We start from the raw sequence: 22141 nt of genomic DNA, 5'->3' as shown, positions 1-22141 counted from the left end.
ATGTAATGGGCAGAGATAATTTAACATTAAATTAAAATTACATTTTAAATAATCCACTGAAGAAGTCGGACCACTTTCGATATTTGTACTCATTTCCTGTACGGACGTTGTTCCGGGAGCACATGTCATGACAGCTGATTCGTGTTGTGAAGACGTGGACTTTTTGCGCTGATTAAAACGCTTCGTCAGATCGTTACCCGTTCATTATATTCGGTTCACATCGTTTAGATACCTTTGTTTTCACAATGGCGACCGTAGAGGAACTGAAGCTGCGGGTTAGAGAGCTGGAAAATGAATTGATCAAGTGTAAGCAGAAGCAGTGTGCCATGGAGGATGCGCTTCATAGACCGAAAATTGAGCAAATGAGTGCCGAAGTAGTGGATTCCAACCCATACAGGTGATTTTTTAAATTGTATTATGTTAGCTTTTGAGATTTTTGTCTAAACTGTTCATAGCGTCCAGAGGCGACGCCTTATGAGTCACTTATCCCATATGGTGATATTTCACAGACCACACATTAACCTCAGCTGTGTTTTCATTACAGTCGTCTAATGGCTCTAAAGAGAATGGGCATCGTGGATGATTATGAGGTATGATACCTTAGGGTTAGTCTTTTAGCTGTACAAAAGAATCAGAAAATAAATGATGCTAGTAAGGAAACGCATATTTCCAATACGTCCACGTCAGTGCTAGTTGATATTAAAACTAATGTGCTTATTATTATTTTCAATGCTTGTGTAAAACGTGTGTCACATTGTATTATTCTCTATTGTTTAGACCATGTGACATTCATGCTATTAATGTCAAAATGTGAACTGGTCTACTTCTTGACACTGATTTGCATGAATTTCGTTCTTCAAATGTTTGTACAGAAAATCAGGACATTCACGGTGGCTGTGGTTGGTGTCGGGGGAGTGGGCAGTGTGACAGCTGAAATGCTCACAAGATGTGGCATTGGTAAGGTAATACAGACGCTTAATTATTCCATCACATAACCCTGATTTATATTCACTTTGTCCAAACAGGCTGTCTGCTTGTCTGTGCTCACTCTTTCCCACTTCTCCTTGTGTGCCGTCATAGTTGCTCCTCTTTGACTATGATAAAGTGGAACTGGCCAATATGAACAGACTGTTCTTCCAGCCTCACCAGGCAGGCCTCAGTAAAGTGGAAGCAGCCGAACACACACTCAGGTACAAGGTTGTTGGCAGATAACCATTTTTCCTGTAAAGTTGATTCTTTTTGCTTACATGCTGCTCAATTATCTCAACAGAAACATTAATCCAGATGTGTCATTTGAGACCCACAACTACAACATCACCACAATGGAAAACTTTACACATTTTATGGATCGCATTAGGTGGGTGATTCTTGCTGTCAGCCATCTAGTGTTCTTCACCTGTTCCCACAGTTACACAGACCTTCATATCAAACTGTTGTATGTCTTCTCAGTCATGGGGGCCTGGAAGAAGGAAAGCCGGTGGATTTGGTCCTGAGCTGTGTGGACAACTTTGAGGCCAGGATGGCCATCAATACAGTAAGTATCTCTATTCCAATAACAACAACCAAGAGTACACTCTAATACAGATGCTGCTTTTGTAATGTTTGTTTCAGGCCTGTAATGAACTTGGTCAGATCTGGATGGAGTCTGGTGTCAGTGAGAATGCTGTATCAGGACACATCCAGCTTATCATTCCTGGAGAGACGGCCTGCTTCGCTGTATGTCCAAAGACAAAAGCATCTTTTGATTATGATGTTAAATTTATACATCTTGACCCTCTGAGAAAAATTGCACTAATTAGATTGTTATATATATTGTTTGTTAGTGTGCTCCTCCACTGGTGGTGGCAGCCAACATAGATGAGAAGACCCTAAAAAGGGAAGGGGTGTGTGCTGCCAGCTTACCAACAACAATGGGCGTGGTTGCAGGCCTTTTAGTGCAAAATGTCCTCAAGTAAGTTTCCATTATTTATGACCAGGTTGAAACTTAAATGTGCCATTTGTTAATTATTATTAATTGTTATGTCATTCAGATACCTGTTGAAGTTTGGCACCGTCAGTTATTACCTTGGCTACAATGCCATGCAGGACTTCTTCCCCACCATGGCCATGAAAGCGAACCCTCAGTGCAATGACCGCTACTGCAGGAGACAGCAAGAAGAGTACAAAGTGTGTATGCTTTGGATTTTAGGGTGTGGGGCCAACCAAAAGCCCACTTCATTTCAGAACAAATTTTTATACTAAATGCTGTCACAACATTTGGCAACGCTAACTACATCTATTTTTTTCCCCCCCATTTCAGAAGCAAGAAGCAGAGCGGCCCAAAGTGAAAGTTGTAGAGGTGGAGGAGGAGGTTGTACATGAGGACAATGAGTGGGGTGAGCAGGCAACTAATCAATCAGTGTACGACCTGTAGATCAGTGTGCAACACTTAATATTGCACAAAACATGTATGTGCTCATACTACTTGTGCTGTGCAGGTATTGAACTGGTATCAGAGGTGACTGACGCTGAGCTACAGGCTGCATCGGGCAGTGTGCCTGACCTGCCAGAAGGCATTACTGTGGCGTACACAATTCCAGCTAAGGTCAGTGTTGTTTACAGTGTTAAAGACATTTACTCCAATGTTTGAGCTCAATGTGTTGAACTAAATTCAAAATAATGGCTAAAGGATTTATCTTAAGACATTAAGGTCAAATATTTTCTACGAGAAACAACCTTAGGCAAGTTTCGAGTTCCCCATGTAATTTCATCCAGTCTTGATAGGAAAATAAAACCCCTGCCTGGATGTTAAAAGTCCAGATGCTGTGGAAAGGATTCAGCATTAATGTAAAGGATACAGACATTTTAATGTTTGTGAGACTCTTTCACTTTAAATGTAATAACATTTATTTTTTCTTTTGTTTGAACTAGGATACAGCAAGCGGGGAAACCGTGGAGGAGACTGAACAGAGTCTAGAAGACTTGATGGCTCAAATGAGAAAGTTATAGGCAGCAAGCTGGAGACATATTACTGCTATTCAGATAAAACATTGCTTTTTTGATGACAACAAACCTGACACTGGCTGCTTGGGACAAAAGAGTCCAATTCAATCAACAACAACCCTGAACTAATCCCTTCTAACAGCTAAAGAAGGCAAATGCATGAGAAGTGGAGCTTTGCAAAGGCACAATAGAGCGGTTAAATGTGTTATTAACTGGCATAATTGTTAACTGTGCGACACAGAATATCTCTAATGAAGAGTGTGTCAACCTAGAATTATATCATGGTTAGTGCATTAACACCTATCTCGGTATATATTTTCTAAGGTCCTGATTAGTGAATGAGTGTCCCTGCTTTTAACATATGTGCTCTGTCGTTCACTCAGCTTTAAGAAAACATTTGCTGAACAATGTTGAAGTTGTCTAAATAAAGTATTTATTAGACAGAATACAGTCCTCTTGATATACTGGACATAATTTGTTATGTACAGATTTTACAAAATTGAATTACATTATATCAATACAAACATAGAAAAAACACTGCATGTACAATATTTGGCAATGAAACAATAGGCTTTGGTATACTGTGTGCTTCATGTATCATAGTTAGACAATAATGCCTATTTTATTGGACTTTAACTTGGAGACTTGTGGCACCATCATGACTTTGGCAGCTCCCCTAAAATACTTTATGTAAAGAAGAATGCACATTTAATTTTGCATCAACAAAAGCTGAAAGTACCAGAGATAGTAGTTTCTCAGACTTGGCCTAGGTTTGTTTTGGACTCTGATCGTGGGCTTTAAATTTTCCCCTCTTTAGGATGCATACTTAATACTGATAGGTAAACAATTCATGAAACAAAAAATTGCATCCATACACTGTACATGTATCGTTGTTTCACAAAATGCACATCTAGCTCCAGGGTCTACAGTGCTCCATTGTAATTTATTTATGAATAACTATTCAGAATGAAGACTTGGAAACTTGGTAGTGCCTGAGATAATATTAACTAATATTCTCTAAACAGCTTTGGTAAAGATAAGGCATACCAACGCAGTGAGTGGTCGCAGTGTTTGAGGGTTCATCTTTCAACTCCTGAGGAGAAGCTTGAGAAAGTCCTGTGTAATGCATTTTTGGTCTTATAACTTTAAAAAACTATTTAGAAACAATGATCACTCTGCACTGAATGTGTTCATTCATATTACCCATGTTCTCGATGGGAATATGCACTAAAAAACCCCATACGCTGTAAGAAATGTAAATTGGAATGAAATGTTTGAGTCTGAGTTAAAACTAGTGTACACCTGAGTTCCAGGCCCTTAAAAGGACTAATTTAACAGAAGTTCAAAGTTTCTGACACACATTGGACTAGACATATGATTCACAGACTGCATAATCCAACTGCCAGTTAGTGTATATTTCACTAAACCCTAAAATCTCTATCCACACGACGATCACATCGTGATAAAGGTGACGATCACCTTTTTCATGAAACCATGGTTTCTTATGGTGGTTAGAGCTGTTAAAACCAGACTTTACTTGTAGTACTACTGTCAGCAATTGCTAATACAATCACCTCAGGGTATGGGGCAGTGGGGCAGGTGTCCTCAGACTAAATGTGTCCCCACTGGAGGAATGGCGGGACGGGGCATTTCCACACACCAACGATGGCTCTGCCTCTTTAATCTCCATTGCACGCTTGTAAAGCTCTGCCGCCTTCTCAAAGTCGCCCTCTTCATAGCTATTTACAAAGCATAGGAACAGCACAGAGAGAGAGTTATTCAAGTTATTCAAGGCCAAAACAAGTATTTATTTTCTGGTAGACCACATGTCAAATACTGTCTAACAACTACTACACCTTAGCACAGCCAGGTTTTTAAGGGTTTCCCCAACACGTGGATGTGAGCGCCCCAAACTGTCCTCATACACCTTCAGTGCTCGTTCATAAAGAGGCAAGGCGTCACTGTGTTTCTTCTACCAAAGACAAAATTAATTCACATTAAGCTTTGTTATATACAACATAAAGTACAGTAACACTGATGTGCTCATAAAATGAATGAACAAATTATATTCCAGAAATATGCAGTCTCACCAGTTGGCAGTATATGACAGCCAGATTGACCAGTGCTGTGGCCACACTTGGGTGTTTGGGCCCAAAACTTTTTTCCCTAATTTCCAGAGACAGCTCATACAGTGGCACAGCCTTGTCTAGTTTCCCCTGTACAAAACAAACATCTTTACATTAGACACTGATCCAAAAACCAACAATAAGTTTACTTTTAATAGGCAAGTGTCTCACTCTGCGTTTATAGAGCATGGCCAGGTGTTTGAGTGTGTATGCCAGTGAGGGGTGGTCTGGGGACAGAGCCTTCTTGCGGATGTCCAGTGCCCTTTCATACATGTCCTCGGCCGTTTCATATTCCTTCCTCTCTGTATGCAATGCAGCCAGGTTATTAAGGGACTGAGCACAGTCTGGGTGATCAGGCCCGAGGACACGCTGACGCATCTCCAGAGAGCGGGTCAAAAATAACTTAGCTGCACTGGGGAGAGCAATGAAAGATGTTACAAAATGTGAACTGCATTGAATCGTATGAAACAAACGAAGCTGCACATGTACATAGTTACATGCTTCTTACTCCAGGTTGTTTTGGAGGTAGTACAGGACACCTAGTTCATTAAGTGTCTTAGCACAGTCAGCTGAATCCTTCCCCAGAGTCAGCTCTTCCAGCTGTAGTGCTCTGCGCCTCAACAAAGTAAAGCCATACTGAAAGGAGTAAACAAAAGGCAAGTAAATTATGAGTGATAAAATTAATATGACAGGACAAACATCTTCACATTAGACATTGATCCATATCTGTGAAATACGCTCACCATATGACCTTTTTGGCGAGCAGTCTTCTGACGTATCTTCACTGATCTTTTCCTGAGTTTCTCTGCTTGCTCATATCTGTTTGTAAAACAGGTGTACGTCATTAAACATATGTTCAAAGTGTTTTTGTTATTGTCTGAATTCCATTAAGGTCTTAAGATCATCAGAGCAGCTGGTACACTCTCTGTAAACACATTGTTTAGTTGTGAGCAACATAACAGACATGACATCATACACATCTTTACCAAGAGGGTTCCATTTACTTGTTTTGTTTCTGATACAGCATTGCAAGTGACTCCAGCTCTCGTGCCACGCTGGCGTGCTCTGCACCATAAGCGTTCTCACTTATCTCAAGGGCCTGCTTGTATAGCTGCTCAGCATTGCCATACTTTTTCCACTGAACATAAACCCCAGCCAGCTGGTGCAGGGAGCGAGCTACACTGGGGTGGTCTGGGTCCAAGGCTGTCTCTCTGATCTCAAGGGACCTTTGTAAAGGGGCTACAGCCTAGACCCACAGACAGAACCAGATACAGATTTAATGGTCAATACACAAAAGCAAGCAGAAAACTGTGATAGTAGAAAATAATGCAACCATATAGCCTCCGCTACCTGACTTGGAAGGCCCAGATCTTTGAGGAAACGCCCCAAGGTCTCGTACAGGTTTGCCAACTTGGTCATGCTGTCTTCACTCTCACAGCTCTTCTCGTAGTGTTTCAAAGCATCAAAGTACTCAGTAGCCATTGAGCTTTTGTCTTTTCCCACATACTGCCAATAAGCCAGCAGCTCAGAGAAATGACCCCTGGAAAAAGAAGACAACACCCATCTGTAGGACCCCAACCAATAGGGCAGCCTCTGCGATGACAGCTTACATGGATGCATGTTTTATACCTTTTGTAGAGGTTTTGGGAGACAAACAAGTTCAGGAGGCTGCGCTGAAGTTTAGTCCTGTCCTCCTGCTGTTGGAGCAGCCATGGAAGTTCATCTGCAACACGCCACGTTACACAGTCTTGGCTATACAAACACAGACACACACTCAATGAAAAGGGTTGTTCTCAGAAGAGAATGTAAGGTTATACAGTGGCAAGAAAAAGTATGTGAACATTTTGGAATTTCATGGTTTTGTCAAAGATCTTAGAAATACACCAGTCTTGAGTTAGGAAAACTAAACTTCCTCACTACAGCTACAGGAAGCGTCTGGTTGAGTTTATTGCTGCCAAGGGGGGAGAGGTCAAGATACTTCTTCTACTAGCACTATGAGGTTTTTATGGTTGTTCTCAATAAAGATCAGAATGTTTTTTTTAATTAATATTTTAGCCACAAATATTACACTAATAGCCACATTGGAGCACCTGAGTTGCTGGCTGAAATAATGGATGAGTTTTTCTCTGTAAGTAGCAGAGCTGCTTCCTCCACCCAGAAACTCCAACCTCACAGCTTCCCAAGCCTGCAATACAGACAGAGAGACAAGTGTCAGTCTACTGAAAAATGTTGTGTCATGTAAATATCATAATTCTTTAGTGCATCTTGTATTTAGTAACTTTTAACGTTCTACTAGTCAAAGCCCAATTACCTGCAAGTGCTGAAATCTGATGAGCCCACAATGAAGGGTTACAATGCAGAGTCTGTTCAGGCGGTACAGCATAGAAGACAGTGCAGGCAACTCTAGGTCTGGGAATAGGTCTAAAACTTCAGATTCACTCACTCCATTATGGCTGGCACATACAAGGCACAGTATCTAAACCCCAAAAACAAGCATAAAGAAAAAAAAAACCACATAAAGGACAACCAAGTAATATAATTTCGCAGTACTCAGTACTTAGTATAGTGACAATAAAGAATCTTAAACCAAGTGTTCATATTAGTGAGGCAGACATTCTTCAAAAAAACCTATAAAAGTAGGTTTGCAGCACTCTTTCCATTAAAATTACTGTAGAAATGTTAACAAACCTATGTTTGTGTACCTATTGAGATAATGTATAGTTATTTTGGTCTAAACCTGTTCTACCTCTCTTATAATGTGTTGCTCTCTGTCTGTGTTGAGGGAGTTCAGCATCATTTTGAGTGCTAGGCGATAGAGTGACATCGTGTCCTGACATTGCAGACACTGCTCCATGCTCTTCTCCAGGGACCAACACGATCTGCTGCAAGACATCAACAAAATAAATGATCAGAAAATCAAACCTGGGTAACCACACATCCACATACATGTAATGAAGACCAGTAGAACATTTTCATTCACAGCAACATGCTTAAAAACCATTATAAAATTGTTTATATTGTTATATATATATATATATATATTGTTTGTATCCTATGTGCCTTGAATAGCAAAAGGCTTCCAGAAAAGAACACCTGCACCAGAGAGTTTTTTATTTTATATTTCATATTTCAGACAAATCATGCTGGAAGAAATGAAAAGAGAATTTTCCTGTAATGATCGACTAATTTAAAGTTGACAAGCCAGTGTTTGCTAACCTGGTGATCATCCTTGCTAGTAGTGTGACATACAATGCATTGCAAGTCGACGCAGAGCGACAAAGCCTTTCCAGCTTCTTTTCCTGAAACAAACATACATTCACATGTGGCAAAAAAATCTAGTTGCTTTTGATTCCGAATGTTTTCCCTCATTTGTAAGTGTAAAAATCAAAATCTCTTCCTAGTTGTTTAAAATAGATAGTGAGATGATGACTGACCTGATCCTTATTAAGTTTAAGATCCATACTTTGGCATTCTGCAATGACAACACTCCTGACCTCTCTGGGGCTCAGCGGGTCCAAGTGCAGTGTGGGCCACAACCTGAAGGAATAGGGCAACTGTGTTTCTGACAAAAATTAAACAATAAACCCAGTACAAATATATAAATAAACATATTTAGAATTCAAGTGGTGGGTTCTACCTCCAAGCTTGAGGACACGTCTCAACATTAACAGACACCACCACTCTAACATTGACAGGCAGAGGATCAATCAGCCACTTCATATGTCGCTCAGCTTGCTGGAGGAATACAAAAAGACAAACTGTACAGTTAGAAGAGCTATTCTGGGGACATTTGGTGTGATTAGTTAATCTGGGTTAAGGTGTTAAGCTTGTGCCTGTATTTGGTCAATCGAGTCAATGATGATGATGATGTTTCCTTGATGGCGTGCTGAAAGCCTTTCAAGCCAGCGGGGAAACTCCTCCAGTATCTTGCTGGGTTCCATGGACAAGCCAGAAATGGACCAGAAGTGCTGCAGCAGCTACAGGATGTGACAACAGGATGTGACAACAACAGGCAGACAACACATCAGTCTGAAAGATGACTTTAGGCCATCTCTGTCTGTCAAAAAATGGAAATAAGCCTGTGAGAGAGGTTTCTTACTTTGACTGTGAGGCGTTTGATAATGAGAACTGGCTCTGAGCTTGTGGAAAGTGGACGACCGACAAAATGGTAAAGGAACAAGGTGTTCGGGGATTGCTTCTGCTGTAGCTCAATCCTGAAGGGAATTAAAGAAAAAGTATAGTCATTTATTCATAATGTCATTCACAATGCTGTAGTGCCAAGTTATAAAGCAGCCAGTAGTATGAATCAAATATAAACCACTGGTAAGATAATTTAATTAATCAGTTCTCACCATTTGGAGAGCAAGAGAGATTTTCCTGAGCCTGGACCACCCGACACCAGCAGAGGAGGGGTGGGAGGGGGAGCAGCTATCATGTCATTTAAACGGTCTATATACTAAGTGGGACATCATATACAGCAGAGATTTAGACATATGAATTAACAAACTATTAAACTAGAAGTCAGGAGAGGAGAAGAAAAGGAAAAGAAGAGATTTGCTCCACCTTCTGAAAGCCTAAGTGAGAAGTGGTGCTGCTACACGCCTGCTGATAGGATTCAATCTGTTCTTGTTCATCATGCAGGTCCCACAGCACATCTCCAGAGTCTTCCTCACGCCCTTCTTCTATCCCAGAGTCCTTAGAGTCAGTATCTGCTGCTTCAAGACCCAGCAGCTCCTAGAAGGAGAGTGAAAATGAAAGTTTAAAAAGTTGTTAGGGACACGAGAAGTGAACATGAATTACTGTGACTTGATGAAAAGGTTTAAGTCATTTACTGCACCTGCTTGATGATTTTCTCTAGTTGAGCATAAATCAGGTCAGCTCCATCCTCTGCAGAACCACTGTGATCCACAACCTGGACTCACGTTCAAAACATGTGTGGCAGTAACAGTGAAATACAGCAATACACCGACAGATTAAAAGGAAATGAGATACGAAATGTACATACTGTGCAAGTACTGTATAAAAACTCCATGTAACAAAAAAATTGATGCTGATAATAATAAGATGGTGAATATCATAATCATTCATAGTAATCAGTTATTAAACGTATACAATATTTTGAAAAGATGAGCTAACTTGTTAATTTAATATATGGTACACACACACACACACCTTGACTTTGGCGGCCTTGTCTGCAGCATTGATCCTTTCTAGCAGATGCCTAGTGGGTCCGGTCAAATGCTGATCTTCTTCAGTTCTGAGGTAGAGCACCAGTGGATGGCCATCTGGATTCTTCACAAAAGCCTCCTCGCAATCCTCTACCCCAGAACTAGACGCATTTATTTAACGTGAGTATCAGAAAAGTAGAATTCTAAGAACATCTTCATTACATGGGGACATCAAAGCGACTATTGTTATAGGAATTATTGTACCTAGTGACAGTAGATTTGAGAAGAAGCACACACACAGAGCTCCTTTCAATCTCTTGCTTGCGCTCCACAGAGTATGAAGCAGCACTCTCTTCTGGAAAGTAGACATTCAGATAGAAATGTCCTAGACCCTCACACATCTTCCGTAACACAGGACAGTGTTTCTGAAACGAAAACAATCAGCACATTTCCTAAAAAAGTTAATTAAGTAATTTCCTTAAGATAAAGGTAAATTAACACTAAACACAGCCTCTAGTAGGCAAATTTAACTATTTTTGTTGAAGCCCTGCTCACATGTTATTTCATGCCCAAGAACCTAAAAAAGGTAAATAAACTTAATTGCTTTTACAATAACCAATGATATAAGAATATTTACAGTTTCACAATATAACATATTATTGCACAACCTTAATAAAGATATCCAGCTCAGCTTTGGTTTCCTGGTTATAGATTAGGTAGCAGCGCACTGTGTTACTCCATAAGGCCTGGGGCACGTGAGGGGAGACCTGAAGCAGACTGGCCACTGCAGCGTCCCAGTCATCTGACAAAGACAGATACACGTGAACAAGTAAAACACATAAACAGAGTGTATTTCAAAATCTATGCATATACAGTGTTTCCCCACAAATAGATTTTACTGGACAGGGCAGGGGGCACCCAAGTTCTGTGGGAAATACTGGGATGTTTATAATATATATTAGCTAATAATTAGGTAATGTAGAGGGGCAATTTATAGAAAAGTAGTATTATTCTTCCAGTGTTGCTGTAGCCTCTATGACAAAAGCCCTACTTCTGCCATCCTTACAACCCACATCATGATGCATCTCTTCTTTCTTACATGCTTAAAGTTTACTTACCTCTGCTCACATTTGCAAATGGCCCCTCTACATCAATCAAGCTGTGGGCAAACTCTGGCCCTCTGAAGGTCTGTTGCAACTGCATCATGCTACCCATAGAGGGCTCACTTCCCAGCACACCACCAGTCCAGTACTCACATTGAGTCCCTGCAGCTAAAGACAGGTAGTGAGTAAATTAAATATGTGTTATGCTAACAGAAAAAATACTGATGGAAAAAACAAAAAGGATGAATGGGATATAAGCTTGTCTCACTGGGCTCCAGAACAGGTATACTGAATGTACGGATGGACAAAGTCAAATGTATATACGTGTATGTATGTATGTATGTATGTATGTATGTATGTATATATATATTGTGGATTCTGGTTCTTACCAGTGACAGTGGTTTGATTGTCATCCGAGTCAGAATCATTCGGGTCGTATACTTGGATGCCCTGAGCTTGCAACTGTTGCAGTTTGGCCTCCAGGTCTCTCTTGGCCCGCAGGAGATCCTGAATCTCCTTTTCTTTTGTCTCTCTGAAAATCTGGTCACCGTTTAGCCATTAGGTTAGAGCTACAGTCATGATTACTTGAGAGAATGACACTCAGTAACATATGTGGGTTGGTTTACCTTAAACTGTCGTTTTACTTTGTCTCTGTCGTGTTCAAAAGTGGCAGCCCTCTCCATAGCTTGGTACTTTGCTTCAAGAGCACTCTCTTTTTCTCTAAGGATCTTCTGGTAGGTTTTCTGCAGAGCCTGTTGTCATAGTAAGAACAATGAGCATCCCATGCGACATGTCACAACGTCCACAAACCTAAGATTTAGCAACCAATAGCTTGTGCAATGATGATCGAGTGGTCTCTGAACTCCTACCTGTAGCTCAGCTCTAAGCCTCTTGTTTTCCTCATCCAGCTTAGCTTCTTTCTTTTGCATGGATGAGATCTCATTATTTTTGCTGACACGGAATATTTCATATTCTTTACGGAGTCTTTCGTACTCTGCAGCATACTCTAGATCCACAGAGCCTGTGGATTTGAAACTGGCACCAATCGCCCGAGGTCCTCTGCGAAATGAACTGCGCAGGAGTCGGGCTTTGGGCTTGACCTCCACTGGGATCTCACAGGCTTCCCCTCCTTCACCCCCATATCCATCCTCAATCACTTCTCCTGGGGCGACCAAAGAAGAAGCAGTGCCCATGGTGGCACTCAACACTGTAAATAAGTACTCAGCTTTTCAGATACCCATGGTTTGTTGTAATGAATTCCGGAGCAAGGGCAATAAATTGTCCTGCAAGACTATTTTGCAAGACTGTGGGTCTCTGTGTTGGAGTAGTTGTGAGTTGTTGTATGTAATGAGGTCTTTCTCCAAATACAAAGATTTACTGACAGTTTCAGAGAAAGATTTTCCTCAGCCATTTCATACTAGGGTTAGAAATAGCCTGCTGGACTTAAACTTGTTGCATCGTATGCGTTAGAGGTGAGGTGTAAGAGGTGACAGGTCTTTATTTCTCCTCAAAATGTGTTTAGATCTGAAAGTAGAAAGAAACTGTAATAAGTAGTAAGGAAGTTTAGGGTGCGATAGCTAATCAGTGTTGTGTTCTGTGCTAAAACACTCAGATTTGCGATAGACTAACCACAAGTATCACACCGACCACACCCATACGCTCCACAGAGCACTGATTTAAAAAAAAGCTATCTAGTTAGCTTAACGTCTGTCTAATGCATTTTAGGGTTGGGGGTTCCTGGAAGATGACAGACAGGCCAGGGACGGATAAGTTAGTTACAACTATAGAAAAGTTTTAATTTAGTGTACCTAGTACACTAAATGAACTACATTGGTAAGTTAACTAGGTTTCTACAGTGTATCACTATATGTTAGTCAATATATAACTAGCTAACTAGCTAGTTAAAACCAAAAAGTTAACGTGCATTTGACAAAAACAACAGCGCCGTCGACCATCAGTTAGTTTAAGGGAGGGCTTCTAGCAACAAAAAAGTGGCTGAACGAAAAGTAGTTTGCATTTAACTATTAGCCTTCTGATTATTCCTATTTGGCCACTAACGATTAAAAACGTGATTTGGTTTCCTAGAAAAACAACATTAGTTAACGCTAGCTACCATAACGGTACAAAAAACAGCTGCTCAACGCGCAGCACTCGCTGGCGGAAAAATACGAGGAAAGCCACTGCAACTGCTGCACATATTTAGGCTTCTACAGATCGTGGACTAAAACTAAAACAAGTGTTTGAGAAAACATATGAAGTTTGGTTAAACAAACAAGAATACACTCACCGTTCAGCCCCGTCAACAGCTTCTTCCTGGCTGCCTAGGTAACAAGTCCATAATACGGGTGCTCGCACGAGTCAAACTGGGTAAAAGTCAATTTCTCTTCTGTTGCTGTAGGTAAAGCTAAATGTTTCCAAAAGTAATTTTTAACGAACCTTCAAATTACGCAAATATATCACACTATACTAGTTATTAAAATCATTTTAAAAGCTCACTGATACGCACCACGTTTTATATCAGCGGCCTAGATTTCATCTTTAAAGGAAACTCGATTGATGGAGTCAGCTGTTCCATCAAACACTGTGAAACTATCGGACCTGTTCGTCTGCATGTTCTTAAAACCTGTCTGTAAAGGTCCCTCAGTAATATAGATAGGTTGAGCTATAAAAGTAGTCTGCATTTGAAATGTCCACCATGATTTCTGTTAGAAAGTAGGTCTATGTGTAGCTGTAGGAGTTTTATTATTATTATTATTATTATGGCTTCATGGGCTATACAGTGATTACAATGGAAATTTAGTTTGTGCAATTGTAGGAGTAGTCAGTCAGATAAAATATAACCCGTGGCATCTGATTTTGTGTTTAACTTCCTTTACCAGGTAACTGATAAGATCACAACCAACTTGTGGTTGACTGCATTCACATCCGAACTAACTCTGCAAATAACACAAGCAGAGGGCAATTTTTATTTAACCCTTTATTGTCTTCATAGCATGCATTGTTCACCCTCTTATTCATAACCTGCCCTGCTTTCGGAGAACAGCTGAAGCAGTTTATTCCTGTACACCCCGTTCAGGAAGAAATAGAGCAGAGGATCCAGGAGCCCGCTGACACAGCTGAGTGCAGATGTGATCCGATTGGCTCTTCCCAGGGACTCGCAACTTGCTGCAGTCAAACCCCCGCGGCTGTGTCGGTCAATATAGATGACCCGGCTCACATGGTAGGGTACAAATGCAAAGCAGAAGTTGATCACAATGAGGAAGATCATTTTTATGGCTTTGTCTTTCACTGGTCGGTCTTCCTGTTGTTTCACTCTTCTTAGTTTTAATATAATCAGTATGTAGGAAATCACTATGATGCTGAGGGGAATAAGAAATGCCACAATAGTGGAAACCAAGGCCTTAGAAGATGTCTTTTCCAAGTACAGACTGTTGCAGTTGCCAGTGGAGTTGTTGGTCACATTTTTTGTAGAAAACAGAGTAGGACTCATAGACACAATAACCATCACCCACAGTATGCCAACAAGTATCTTTGCATATTTAGGCTTCCTAACTAACTGTGATTTTAAAGGTAAAACCACAGCCAGAAATCTGTCCAGGCTGATGAAACTCATTAAATAGAGGCTGCAGTACATGTTTAGGTAAAAGAGGAAGCCTGATAATTGGCAGAGGACATGTCCGAAAGGCCAGTGGCTGTCGGACAGATGGTACGTTGTACGCATGGGTAATAGGAGCACGTAGGAGATGTCTGCTACAGAAAGGTGTCTCAGGAAGACCTTCGATGGAGATGTGATCTTCTGGTGAAAGAATGCCCACAGTGCCAAGGCATTCCCGGGCACAGCAATGATGAAGATCAGGATGTAAAACGTAGAAAACATGATGTTCTCTTCGTGGGAGGCACTGCCATAGACGCACTCTCTCTCCTCCTCAGAGATGTTCATAGTTGATGTGCAGAGGATCAGCCTGATGCAGCATGCAAACATACACAGCTTGTTATGATGCAGTAATTAACAGCCCACATAGCCTGTGGTTTAAATTATTTTCTAACGCATTACATACTCACACACATCAAACATAACATCAAAACAAGACTAAAAATGAACACTGTGCATGACAACATACAAGCAGCACAAGTGTGAAGTGTTATAGACAGGAAGTCCCTTTTACCCCACTCCAAACTTGCTATACATATATAGTTTAAAAGACAAACTGCATCATATAGTTATATATTAAAAATATTAGTATTAATATTACACAAAACACACACAAAACAAAACAAAAAATATTCACAAAGTAAGCAATGTGGGATGTTTTTTTTATAATTAAATAAATGACTGTTCAACCTCTTCTGTTTAAAATGGCAATTTGTAGTTGTTCGCTTCAAGTTACATTAATGTGAAAACATCAGAATCCATCCCGTAATGCATTCCGTCGAGATATCAGCTACGTCAAAGCAATAAGAGGGAAACTTCATCGTTTTAGCTGGTCTGTTTTTTGTGATAAATCATGTAATCCAGAAGACTGTATTTAAGACACACAGCCTCCACATGTCACAGTAACCATTAAGAATATTCTTACCTATAATTGAAGAGACACAAAATGTAGAATGTAATGTAAACAGAGAGTTCTACTCTGTGTTTAGTCTCAGTGGAAAAATCTTGTGACAGGTGAAGGGGAAGTGAGAACTGCTCAGTTTGTGTTGAGCATCTCCACTTTCATACTTATACACGTACACGTACACACACACACACACACACACCCACACACACACACACACACACACAGAAATGTAAATTTCACTAAGTGCTACCACAATAAAACAGGAAACTAGAAATTGAAAAAAAAAAGAAACAATTTTCAGGCATGCAAGTCTTTATTTATGCTACTCCAACACAGTTTTGTCTTTAGCACAATGCTCCATTATAGTATGATTTAAAGCTTTACAAAAGGAGAGAAAAACAAATATTTACAAAAATCTATCTGTGCAAACATAGTTCTTCTTTTACACCACTCTCCTAAAGTATCTGAAAGGCATGCATACAAATAAACTTTGGTATGTTAACAAAACTACTTATTTTCTTAGTAGAAGCATCTATTTACATGTGGTAGAACTGATTCATCACTTTTTGTTTTTTAGTACAGGTTACATTTTGACAACAATACATGTTAACTTAACAAACCAAGACCAGCAGTACAAACACTGAGGTCAACACTTCAACCATCAACACCACGGAAGTGCATTTTATTTCCCCTAAAACTTGTGACTGGTTTAGGCCTGAAGTGAGTCACTCTACAACAACTTTGGCAAAGAGACACATGAAATGAAAAACTGTATAAATCAAGAGTAGGTTTACAAATCTGTAAAAGAAATCGGCAGTTTATATGGGTGAAGAATGAGAAAATACTCTTAGAAAACAGAATTTAGAGAGTCCAACTTTTGAATGTCTGCATACGTCATGTATACAATTCATAAAAGGCATTTACAAGGGCTTTGTTAAATGTCTGGCAACATAAGAAACATAGAGGATTCAATTTACTATGGTTATTTAATCTCTCGTTTGAAAAATAAAACACAATATTTACACGGTACTTTGTGATTGTACATCAACTCTATATGCCCTGCAAGAGCTAGCTACAGCAAGAAAAATAGATTTAACACCATGAGTCTTCCACTTCAACTACAAAGTGGTAAAACTAAATAGTTTTTAGTTCCATCATAAAATATTTCTGTCAGATCACCTTCAAGAAAGAATCAAAATCCAACTAAGTATGATTCAACTTTTTCAAACGCAACTCAAACAAGATAAAAGCATTTGTGTGAGAATGCCAGTGTCAAATAAAACATGAATTGCGGGAGTGCAACACTGAATAATATTACTACAAAACTTTCAAAAAACTGAAAAAACAAGAAACCCAAACAATATAAAATAAAACATGACTAAGTCTACCTGCGATGCGGTAAAGCCAGGGAGGCCATAATAGGGATTAAGTAGTGTCCTTAGCTGCTGTGGCTGTTGGGATGCAGGATTTGCCGCTGCTGCCGTTGTGGGACCTGTAGCTGGTGAAGCTGGGGGTGTGTATGGTGCGGATGCTCTTTCCACCTGGGCCCAAAGGTGTGGGCGACAGAGGGGAGGGGGAAGGGGAGGAGGAGGAGGAGGAGGAGGAGGAGAATGAAGAGGAGGAGGAGTGCACTCGACCATTCTGAGTCTGCGAGGAGAACAAGAGAGCTTTACCTGTGTGCTGTGAGGATGTGGGGTGGAGTTTAAGGGATCCGTTACACAGGGAGGGGATATGGGATGAGGGTAGGGAACTAGAACGAGGAGTGTGAGAGGACAGGATGGAGGACTTTGTCACAGAGGAGCAGGAGGAAGGGTTAATCGGATTAGTAGCATCTGAGTTTTGTGCAGACTGGGAGCTGCCTTTAGTAGAGCTAGGATTAAAAGCAGGGATTTTAGAGGTGTGTATAGTAGGGGAGGTTGTTTTATGATCCCCTCCCACTCTTTTAGCACTTCCGTTAGCCTGCAAACAGAGATGCCAAACAGATACTGGTTGTCAAAATAGAAACCTGGTCAAATAATAGATATAAAAGGCAAGACGATGTTAAAAAAAAACTACAAGTTATACACACAGAAACACATTATGACCAAACATTAATATTACTAAGACACAACTAAAAGACACTAAAACAACATACACAGAAAATCTGTTGTACTACATTACACAAAATTTGAGACACACTGGAGTGAGAGACATTTTACCAAGAAACAGAACACTGACAGGATAGGGTTAGACAATGGCAATGGCAGACAGGAGGGGCATCTCTACAGACTGCCTGTGGGTTAGAGGAGTTGTTAGGTTTTTGTGGGGCAGTGGGAGAAAGTTCAGAAGGCAGAGATGCATAGGAGGGCCGGTGAAAATTAGATAACAGGGTTAGGAGTTTAACCAGTGAGAGCAGGCAGCGGAAATGTGGGCCAGTATTCCACTGAAACTGATGTTGCAAGATTGTGAGTTGTGCGGAGGTTTTGAGGGTAAGGCAGAGTCAGAGGTGCATTGTGAGATAGGAAGAACATAGCCGAAAAGTCAGTTAGGTTTGTATTCTTATGTAGCCACAAGCATCCTGGGATTTGGCAACACTGTTTAGGAACTCAGCTGTGATGGGAACTGGAGATGTGATGAGAACTCAGATGACAGGATATGATTCCACTTTTCCTTATTTTTGTTTAGTCACCAACACAGTGAAAACCATGACCAGTGTGGACATGCAGAAGCATACAGTACAGTGATGTTATGGGGTAACAGTCAAGAGTCAAACATGCCTTCTTGTCAGAGCAGACTCGAGAGAAACATTAACAGATCCACAGTCACCACCATGGCGACCTTTTTTTTTTTTTTTTCCCCAAAACTTCACAGCTTTGGTAGTCTTTTCACCCTAATAATACATGCCTCATTTTTTCGAACCCTAGTCTCTGGTAAGGCCTACAGTAAAACTACCTGTCGGAACTGCCTCTGAGCGTCCTGCAGTTTTTGTTGTTTTCCTGCTTTGTCGGTAGTACCCGGTGACTGCCTGGACTTCACAGACAAAGGGACGGGCATCCGACTAGTAGGGGAAGCAACACTGGTGTTCTGCAAGGGGATCCAAACGAAAAACAAAACAAGAAATAAAACAAAAGAAAGAAAAAACACACACCATATAGGAAGTATGAAAAATCAAGGCACTAATAGGTAAAAACCTGTTCAATAAACACCAGTGAAAGACCATGCACCCAGTAGGACCTTAAACAGTAAAGTCAATACACATAGTACATGCAGTCAAGAATAAGAGAGATATCAGCGCTTAATCATCATGAAAGTGTCTCTGATGATGAATGTGCTACTTGTGGAAAACCTCAGAGTTGAACTGAAAGAGAAAGATGGTTGCCAGGAACCCAACAAAATGCCACCCCCAATCATGTCACCATGATTTCACAGAGGGAGAAAGCCACGGGGGACATTTCCAATATTTCAAAGCACCTGTGGATTAATAATCTGTCGTATCAGTGGTTAGGGTTGAAGTGAAGGTAGGTTGGAAACAATAAAGAAGGACCCAAAGCCTCCCGGAGCAGCAAGAGCTAGAGAGAGACCTGTTGTATGATGCTGGGGGCACTGGGGACAGTAGTTGAGGTGGTCGTAGTGTTGGTAGTAGGGATGACTACAGGGCGAGGAAGGAGCTGAGGTTTACTCTTCTTCTGCAAAGAATTTTTGCTGGGTACCGTAGGACCTAACCCTCTAGACGCAGGGAGAGAGGAAGACCTCTTCAGCCCTACTCCTTCTGAGGTTTTCCTATTTGTTGCTTTAGCCTCCTCTGTAGAAACTTGCTCCTCGGGGGAGCATGGTCCCATCTCGCTGATTGTATTCTCAAGCTGCTTGATGGTTTGTTCTAGGCTGTCCAGTGTTTTGTATGTGCTCTTTCGGATTTCATCGGTCCTGCAGGAGGAGTCCGAGTTCTGCCTCTTGAGCATAGCTGAGCCTGCTGCCTTGGAGGTTTCTGCCAAAGATTTTGAGCGTGTAATCTCAAATCTCTTTGCTTCTTTATGCTGCCTGACAGTTCCATCTGATTCCTCCTCGTCTTCATACACAACAACTTGTAGAGTCTTCTTTCCTGACTTGGTGCCCGTGCGAATCGCCTGGGTAAGTGCCGCCAGCTGTTTCTTGGGAAACTTGAACTTGAACTTCTTCTTACCATCCTGCTTGGCATCTCCATTTGACTCCAAGTTTATTCCACCATCTGTTATTTCAGATATTGAAGACGAAGATGAGGATGATAAGCTAACAAGATCAGCAGAACTTTTTGAAGAGCTGACCTTTGTGCCATCCGTCATCTCAGTCTCTCCAGCTTTTACCTGCAGCCCACCACTCCTCTCTGTGTCCGACTCCTCACTCTCCTCCTCGATGCGCTCTTCTGCTAGCATCCTGTCCAGTTCCTCTTCACATTCAAAGATGGTGGACAGGCGCTTGTAAGCAGAACGGATGTCCATGGGCTCATCAAAAATGATGATGACGGGCTTCTTGGTAAAGCCATTATCCTGTGGTGCAGTGGAATCTGCTGTGACATTCCCCCTGTTTGTGGCACCACCTACAGTAACTGTCTGGACACTTCCCTTCTTGGCATTGACCAGTTCCTGGTATTCGCCACAAGACAGTGCCTGGACTTTGGTGTTAGTGATCATAAATGCTATGTTGTCTGGAGGTGGAGGTGCCTCCTCTCCAGGTAAATCCGGACTAAGACTAGCCCCCTCATCGCTCTCATTACTAAAAGCCTTATATGGATCACTATCCTCCCTAGAAGCCTTTTTAGGTGGAGCAACAGAACCTTTAGGCTTACTGGTTATTGTAGTTACCGTAGGCTCATGTATTTTATTCTTCCTGGAAGAAACATGCTCCTGAATGATTTTACTTTTCTTTTCAGTGTTTATTTTGTTGAGGATTTTTCCCTTCTCCATTTCTGCACTTGTCTTCAAGGACTCCGAGCGTTTAATGTGCTTCTTTGGAAGTTTGATTCCATTCAGTCCCACAGGCTTAGGTGATATAGGTGGAGGTGTTATTGGTGGAGGTGAGTTGGGTGATGTAGGCTTTGGCTGCTGCTGATTTTCCTGGCTTGGAGAACTGTCATTAACATTGACATTTGACACCTGTGTTGAAGTCTGTGTGGGCTCTCGATGTTCAGTGGATTCCTCCGTTCCTGACAATGATGGATGATCTTTGTGAATCTGGCCAGTCACATAGTATATGACCTGTGATTGTGAAATAAAAAAACAATTATCACATAATTTCCAACTTTAAAATTACTCTAGAATATACACTGCATTAACTATGCATGAATATAGTGTAATAACTAAATGGCATACATACCCCTTGGCTCTGTCTCATAGTAGTATTCCCATTTTCATCAGTGTCTGGATCTTTATCCTCCTGACTGGGCTCTGAACTCTGCTAGAACAGTGTGTGAGGGAATAATATTACTGTGCAACTGGTGTGCCAGGGGGCTGTATATGACTGCTGTAGCATCCACAGTGCCCACACTGCAGAGGGCAATTACCTTTTAACTCTTTGTAAGCTATGACTATAAGTAGTTTAAACTCTGCTAAAATGTTGCTTATTTTTTTGTGCTTGGTAAAGTTAACAATTCTACATTTAGATTATGTTTTCTAGTGCATTCACTTTTATATATATTCTTTCTTCTCTTGTTCAAACATTGTGTACTGTAGACACTACTGTAACACTACTTTCACTATTTAGTAAAATAATTTGGGCTACAGTCTCTGAAAAACTACCATCATTAATGTTTTAATATTTAGGTACTAGCTTACAGTACCACTAGTCATCGTACACCTCTGTATATTTCAAATCTCAGCTGTGAACTAGTCAAATTTGTTGCATTTGAACTTCCGTGTCTTATGAATTTACCTAAATGTAAAAAAATACAGCATTGTAGTGGTTACACGGGTTTAAAGCTAGGAAAGAAAACTGGGGTAAAGTTGTGCAAAGACATAGAAAAACAAAAAAGTAATTTCTCAGGAAAGTATAAGTGAGGGAAAGAGCATGCAAAGTGGTCAGACTGACCTCTAGTGAACCAAGTCTGCAAAAACAGGTTGTGCCTACAGTACAAAGGGAATTTTAATGTTGTTTCTCTCAATTGTTAATCATTTGAGAAATATTTGCTTTGTTGATTTCGTATGAAGACATGTCATTAAAGAAAGACACAAGACGATTTAAATAATAAAATA

At 40.7% G+C, this 22141-nt stretch overlaps 4 protein-coding genes across 26 annotated transcripts in view; 1 reads left to right on the top strand and 3 right to left on the bottom strand.

Annotated features, from left to right (window-relative positions):
- Positions 1-109: 109 nt before the first annotated feature.
- Positions 110-3425, top strand: uba5 (ubiquitin-like modifier activating enzyme 5). 2 transcript variants are annotated; one of them, XM_026362917.1, is made up of 12 exons: positions 110-397; positions 545-590; positions 873-962; positions 1081-1190; positions 1271-1357; positions 1450-1534; positions 1612-1716; positions 1824-1951; positions 2031-2166; positions 2300-2375; positions 2478-2584; positions 2911-3425. In XM_026362917.1, the coding sequence occupies exons 1-12, from the start codon at positions 246-248 to the stop codon at positions 2986-2988; spliced, it is 1200 nt and encodes a 399-aa protein (XP_026218702.1). In that variant the 5' UTR covers positions 110-245; the 3' UTR covers positions 2989-3425. The 2 variants fall into 2 exon arrangements, with proteins under 2 accessions (XP_026218702.1, XP_026218703.1); XM_026362918.1 differs by lacking the exon at positions 110-397 and having other exon boundaries at positions 573-590; positions 873-957.
- Positions 3393-13697, bottom strand: nphp3 (nephronophthisis 3). Of its 3 annotated transcripts, none has more exons than XM_026362913.1 (28): positions 13667-13697; positions 12249-12903; positions 12006-12131; positions 11769-11919; positions 11395-11547; positions 10945-11078; positions 10541-10701; positions 10281-10437; positions 9946-10020; positions 9672-9842; positions 9461-9564; positions 9208-9322; positions 8942-9085; positions 8746-8843; positions 8543-8645; positions 8325-8407; positions 7855-7990; positions 7420-7584; positions 7199-7293; positions 6738-6860; positions 6459-6648; positions 6113-6354; positions 5852-5927; positions 5617-5744; positions 5280-5520; positions 5073-5198; positions 4839-4954; positions 4553-4721 (listed from the first exon to the last, which is right to left on the bottom strand). In XM_026362913.1, exons 2-28 carry the CDS (start codon positions 12570-12572, stop codon positions 4553-4555), a joined length of 3906 nt encoding a protein of 1301 aa, XP_026218698.1. In that variant the 5' UTR covers positions 12573-12903; positions 13667-13697. The 3 variants fall into 3 exon arrangements, with proteins under 3 accessions (XP_026218700.1, XP_026218698.1, XP_026218699.1); XM_026362914.1 differs by having other exon boundaries at positions 12249-12586; positions 13667-13695; XM_026362915.1 differs by lacking the exon at positions 13667-13697 and having other exon boundaries at positions 3393-4721; positions 12249-12572.
- A 662-nt stretch (positions 13698-14359) lies between these two features.
- LOC113163882 (uracil nucleotide/cysteinyl leukotriene receptor) lies at positions 14360-16084 on the bottom strand. Its single transcript, XM_026362919.1, has 2 exons — positions 15957-16084; positions 14360-15341 (listed from the first exon to the last, which is right to left on the bottom strand). Exon 2 carries the CDS (start codon positions 15317-15319, stop codon positions 14390-14392), a length of 930 nt encoding a protein of 309 aa, XP_026218704.1. The 5' UTR covers positions 15320-15341; positions 15957-16084; the 3' UTR covers positions 14360-14389.
- A 148-nt stretch (positions 16085-16232) lies between these two features.
- si:ch211-285f17.1 (sickle tail protein homolog) overlaps positions 16233-22141 on the bottom strand; it is a 100300-nt gene continuing 94391 nt past the window's right edge. For 11 of the 20 annotated variants that reach the window (XM_026362521.1, XM_026362513.1, XM_026362517.1 and 8 more), the window contains 4 exons: positions 21267-21347; positions 19499-21148; positions 18870-19013; positions 16233-17897 (listed from right to left, as the gene is read on the bottom strand). In XM_026362521.1, coding sequence (XP_026218306.1) covers positions 17364-17897; positions 18870-19013; positions 19499-21148; positions 21267-21347 — 2409 coding nt within the window. In that variant the 3' untranslated portion in view covers positions 16233-17363. The remainder of the gene's footprint in view (positions 17898-18869; positions 19014-19498; positions 21149-21266; positions 21348-22141) is intronic. The other 9 variants (XM_026362512.1, XM_026362520.1, XM_026362531.2 and 6 more) reach the window with 7 other exon arrangements.

This window comes from Anabas testudineus, chromosome 2 (assembly GCF_900324465.2).
Source record: "Anabas testudineus chromosome 2, fAnaTes1.2, whole genome shotgun sequence".
Taxonomy (NCBI): Eukaryota; Metazoa; Chordata; class Actinopteri; order Anabantiformes; family Anabantidae; genus Anabas; species Anabas testudineus.
Note: the sequence above shows the minus strand (reverse complement) of the source record. Positions and strands in the feature narration are given on the sequence as shown.

Excerpts from the sequence above, each read along its gene's own strand:
- uba5 (XM_026362917.1), top strand. The coding sequence starts at position 246 with ATGGCGACCGTAGAGGAACTGAAGCTGCGGGTTAGAGAGCTGGAAAAT. Across the intron at positions 1,358-1,449 it reads CATTTTATGGATCGCATTAG|TCATGGGGGCCTGGAAGAAG; the intron begins GTGGGTGATTCT and ends ATGTCTTCTCAG. Across the intron at positions 1,952-2,030 it reads TTAGTGCAAAATGTCCTCAA|ATACCTGTTGAAGTTTGGCA; the intron begins GTAAGTTTCCAT and ends TATGTCATTCAG.
- nphp3 (XM_026362913.1), bottom strand. The coding sequence starts at position 12,572 with ATGGGCACTGCTTCTTCTTTGGTCGCCCCAGGAGAAGTGATTGAGGAT. Across the intron at positions 5,928-6,112 it reads CTGTATCAGAAACAAAACAA|ATATGAGCAAGCAGAGAAAC; the intron begins GTAAATGGAACC and ends TTTTACAAACAG. Across the intron at positions 5,745-5,851 it reads CTCGCCAAAAAGGTCATATG|TATGGCTTTACTTTGTTGAG; the intron begins GTGAGCGTATTT and ends TACTCCTTTCAG.
- LOC113163882 (XM_026362919.1), bottom strand. The coding sequence starts at position 15,319 with ATGAACATCTCTGAGGAGGAGAGAGAGTGCGTCTATGGCAGTGCCTCC.